Source organism: Neomonachus schauinslandi, chromosome 7 (genome assembly GCF_002201575.2).
Source record: "Neomonachus schauinslandi chromosome 7, ASM220157v2, whole genome shotgun sequence".
NCBI classification, from domain to species: Eukaryota; Metazoa; Chordata; class Mammalia; order Carnivora; family Phocidae; genus Neomonachus; species Neomonachus schauinslandi.
In genome coordinates, this window is record NC_058409.1 from 64,490,827 (window position 1) to 64,495,906 (window position 5,080).

Sequence of the window (5,080 nt, forward strand, 5' to 3'; positions counted from 1 at the left end):
TGCCTTTCATCCTCTCGCAGTATTAAAGAAGGAACTATATGGTAGTCAGAGTTTTGGAACTGATTACACGTAACAAACTCAGGCAGGTGAAAACACTACCTCAACTAAGCAGTTCCTTTTTAAAGATTTGTAGTCTAAATTTGAAATAAACTTTTACCTTCTTGTACTTATACACATCAGCAGGCAGATGGACAAATTATTGTTGTCATTTCTTTGATTGATTGATTGGTTATTGGAGCAGAAGGGAGAAATGAGTTGAAGTCTCATTAGATGAATTAAAAATGGGCAGATTCAGGTTTTGTGGGTTCTGAAGCATAAATAATTTGAGGGAATTCTCTTCAAGAAAAATATGTAATTATGTATACGGAATTAGGTTAAAAAGTGAATAGCTACTTACAATGAAAAAAATCACATCACAATTATTAAAACACTGAAAATAACAACTATGTCACAAAATCCAGAAAAACAACTATTTTTATTAAATGACGTATCTCTGGCCCAGCATCTCGTGACATGATGCTGGATGAGTGAGTCAGCACAGTGGGAGTTATAAGCCATGCCTTACTTGGATGGCCAACAATAACTACACATGGAAGTGATAGAAAACCACATAAATATATCCCACTAAACTTGAATGACAAAGATCTGTAACTCAACTTCCCTTTAGCTGGATGCCCCATACACTTCAACACCATCCAACATCAGGAGCAGCGCAACCAGGGGTAGTGTGAGTTTGAGTCAGCCATCTTAAACTGTACATTTTCCAGAAATTATTAAAATTGAAGAGATCCAGGAAAATAGTTGCTACAACTTTCTTCATTTTGCCTACTAGCCAATAATTATCTTCATTTGAGACTATCACATGGTCTTTGCCTTGGCACTGAATGTGCAAAAAGATATTCTGCTGTAGAACCACCTCTCCCCTCTCTGCAGCACACAACTCATCCCTTCTTCCACTGTCCCTAATCTAAACTCCACCTCTAGGCTGTTCTAGCTTTGTCTCTGTCTCTGGATATGTGTATGCTTCATACATTTAGTGTTTTCTGCTTTGTGTTCCATTAGCAGCTACAAAGATAAAAGATATTAAGGCAAGGGATTCGAGATAAACCGTTTCTTTGTTTTCCCTTGGTAGACTATTTTTTCCCTCTCATCTTACAAATAAGGAATCCTACTAAAATCAAGTTTATAATTCAGATTTGCAGACCTCTCTAAAACAGTGGTTTAAATAATGGTTCATACTGTTGCCCCCCATATCTGTGATTGGTGAATATATCTTTTCTTTCAATATTATTCCAATTACTAAGTTTGAAATTTCTACCTTGATTACTCTTAACATTAAGAGTATTGGTTACTCTTAACATCTTGATTTTCTTGACATTCAGCTGATTCAACCACACAAACTCCACCTTCCAAGACAGCTTTTGTCCTTCATAAAGTTTTCCCTAAAAATCAAATACACATTAATCTTTAATAAAGTACTTATCATACTGTATGGCAATCATGTCTCTCAACTAGATCAGGAGCCACTTCAAGGCAAAGATGATCTTGTTCACATGTATACGCACAGCACACATTATAGTGGCCAACAGTAATCACTAAATGTTTGCTGGGCAAACTAATGCACATTTGAATGGAGGATACACATCACTTAAACATACATTTAATGTACAAAGGTACAGCTATCAACAAGAACACCTGAAACTTCACCTTGCTTTTTAAATGTACTACCATACAATGTAATAGCAGTTGTAGAAGCTGATGAAGGTTTAAATTATTTCCAGATAATGTGAAAAGGTCAATGGAATTTACAACTTTTATAAATCTAGGAACAAAAAACCCCAGCTCACTCCACCCTAAAACATAAAAACCCATGATTAATCTTTTTGGGTTCCATTATGGACAGATTCCCACCACTTTCTGAATGCATAGCCCTGGGGTGCCAAATGAAGGTGCCTCCATTTTCCACCTCACTGGTAAGAAAGAATTGATGAAAGAATTCTTCTCTTGGATTCTGAACTTCGGAAGATCCTGGAATTTCCTTTCACCACTGGATGGATGTGAGATGAGACTGTGGGAACTCTCACTTTATTTGGCTCTTCTGCTTTTATTTCCTTTGCTGAAGGGTGCCAGAAAGGATCAGATACCTATCTGTCTAGATACCTATCTAGACTCTTAAACCAGGTAAAAGTACATGTAAGAGAAATACCATAAAGCAATAGTATTTTAGTGCTACGAAGCAGGAATATACATTTTCTGAAAGTTTTCAGGAAATGAACTGATAAAGGCCATGGCTCTCAGATTTTTTTTTTTTAATTCCAAGGACTAATAATCGACTTTTATTATGATTGTATAGTAGTAGACCAAATCTACTTATTAGTGTCATTTCAAAGCTAAAGATATTTTAACATCACAAACTCTAGAAACAATCTTAGAATAAAGAACCTTAAAATTATATCAACTTAGCTTCATGAAGAATATAATACATTGTCCTATTCTCCTTATCTTGCTACACAAGAATAAACACTCCATTGCATTCAGAAACCTAACTATGAGCTCCATTCTTACTCAGCATTCCTGCAGTCTAAGATTTGTTTAACTTTAATAAACTGTAAACTTCATATATTTTTTAAAATAAACTGCAGAGATAGTACAGAGAGCTCTATATGCTCCATACCAGTTGTTCCTTTTATTAATATCCTATATTATTATGGCACATTTATCACAACTAATGAACCAATACTGATACATTATTATCTAAAGTCCATTCTTGGCTCAGATTTCCTTAGTTCTTACCTAATGCCCTTTTTTCCCTCCCAGGATCCCATCTAGGATACAACATTTACATCTACTTATTATATCTCCTCAGTCTCCTCCTCTTGGCTCTAACAGTTTCTCAGAATTTCCTTCTTTTTGATATTCTTGAAAGTTCTGAGAACCACTGGTCAGGTATTTTATAAAATGTCCTTCAATTGGGACCTCTTTCTGATGTTTTTCTCATGATTATACATACTGGTGTTATTGGTTCTGGGGAGGAACCAGTGGAAAAGTGCCATTCTCATTACATCATATTAAAGGTACATATTATTAACATAATTTACTGACATTAACCTTGATCACTTTGTTAGGATGAGGTTTATCAGGTTTCTTCAGTGTAAAATTAGCTTTTCCCCCCCCTTTCCATCCATACTGTACCCTTTGTAATGAAGTCACTATGCGTGTATTACTATGATTACTATGTTGAGTCTTCCATTGAACATATACACTGATGTGTTTATTTATTCAACTATGATGGACACCTGGGCTGTTTCCAGTCTAGGGCTATTATGAATAAAGCTGCTATGAATATTCTTAAGTCTTTCTGTGAATATATTTTTATTTCTCTTGGGTAAACATTTAAGGATAGAATTGTTGGGTTGTCAGGCAGGTGTATTCTTAGTTTTATAAAAAAAAAAAACAAAACTAGTAGAACTTTTAACAAAGTGATTGTATAATTTCCAGTGTGCCTGTAGCACAAAGCATGAGAGTTCCAGGTGCTTCATATCCTTGTCACCATTTAGTGGTGTCAGAAGCTTTTTTGTTTTTTCGTTTTTTTAAGTAGGCTCTACGTCCAGCGTGGAGCCCAACGCAAGCCTTGAGCTCATGACCCTGAGATCAAGAACTGAGCTGAGATCAAGAGTTGGACGCTTAGCCAACTGAGCCACCCAGAGTTTTTAATTTTAGCCATTCCAGCAGGTATACAGCAGTATCTTATTGTGGTTTAAATTTGCATTCCCCTGATGACAAACGATATTGAGTGATACATATTTTAAAATACTATGTGGAGCAGCTTGGGCGGCGGGAGGAGCAGCAGTGGCCAGGCAGCCCAGCTTCGCAAAGGCTCTCGGCGCCCCAGGGCCCGCAGGCACACGGGCAGGCGCCCGCCCCGCCACCACGATGCCCAGGAGGAAGGTCAGCTCCGCCGAGGGGGCGGCGAAGGAGGAGCCCAAGAGGAGGTCGGCGAGGTTGTCAGCTAAACCTGCTCCTGCAAAAGTGGAAACGAAGCCAAAAAAGGCGGCAGGAAAGGATAAATCTTCAGACAAAAAAGTGCAAACAAAGGGGAAAAGGGGAACAAAGGGAAAACAGGCTGAAGTGGCTAACCAAGAAACGAAAGAAGACTTACCTGCAGAAAACGGAGAAACTAAAAATGAGGAGAGTCCAGCTCTGATGAAGCAGGAGAGAAAGAAGCCAAGTCTGATTAATACCATAAACCATGTCTTATCAGTGGTCCCTGTCGCCCTTCTTGTACAATCCAGAGAAATATTTTTATCAACTATTTTGTAAATGCAAGTTTTTTAGTAGCTCTAGAAATATTAAAAAGGGGGGAATCCCACCTCATCCCATTTTTTACATGTAAATGCTTTTTTTTTAAGAGGTGAAATAATTTGCTGGTTGTTTATTTTTTGGTACAACCAGGAAATAGTGGGATATTGAATGTGGGAGGCTTTGATTGTCTTGGGTGTCAGCTCAACATTCCATAGATGGGGTAGTTTTTATATCCTATAATACCAAGCATACTAAATGGCAATTTGGAGTCAGTTGTGCATTTACTATGTCTTGAATATTTTATTTATTTTTTATTTAAAGATTTTATTTATTTATTTGAGAGAGAGAATGAGAGACAGCACAAGAGGGAAGAGGGTCAGAGGGAGAAGGAGACCACCCGCTGAGCAGGGAGCCCGATGCGGGACTCGATCCCCGGACTCCAGGATCATGACCTGAGCCGAAGGCAGTCGCTTAACCAACTGAGCCACCCAGGCGCCCTGTCTTGAATATTTTAAATTACTTCTATTCCCATGTTGTTTTTGGTAGAATTGTTTCCTAAAGAAAACCACTCCTAGATCTTGGCTCTCCCGGTCAGAATTCTTGTGCACTCTGTAACATCTTGGTCGTGGTAGTCCAGTTTTCCTAATAACTCTGTTAATGTGCTGTACAACATTGAGAATTTGAATATGTAGTGTATATGATATTAAATTGTGAATTAATGAGACTTAACAATGTAACAGTGTATCAGCATTTGAAGATCTTGGTACTTGATATACTG

General features: G+C 37.7%; 1 protein-coding gene across 1 annotated transcript; it reads left to right on the forward strand.

Moving 5' to 3' along the window:
• The first annotated feature begins 3,933 nt into the window (after window positions 1-3,933).
• LOC110589053 (non-histone chromosomal protein HMG-14-like) lies at window positions 3,934-4,238 on the forward strand. The gene is given in 2 exon segments (XM_021699432.2): window positions 3,934-4,195; window positions 4,198-4,238. Coding segments are annotated over 2 exon segments (303 nt in total).
• Window positions 4,239-5,080: the final 842 nt, after the last annotated feature.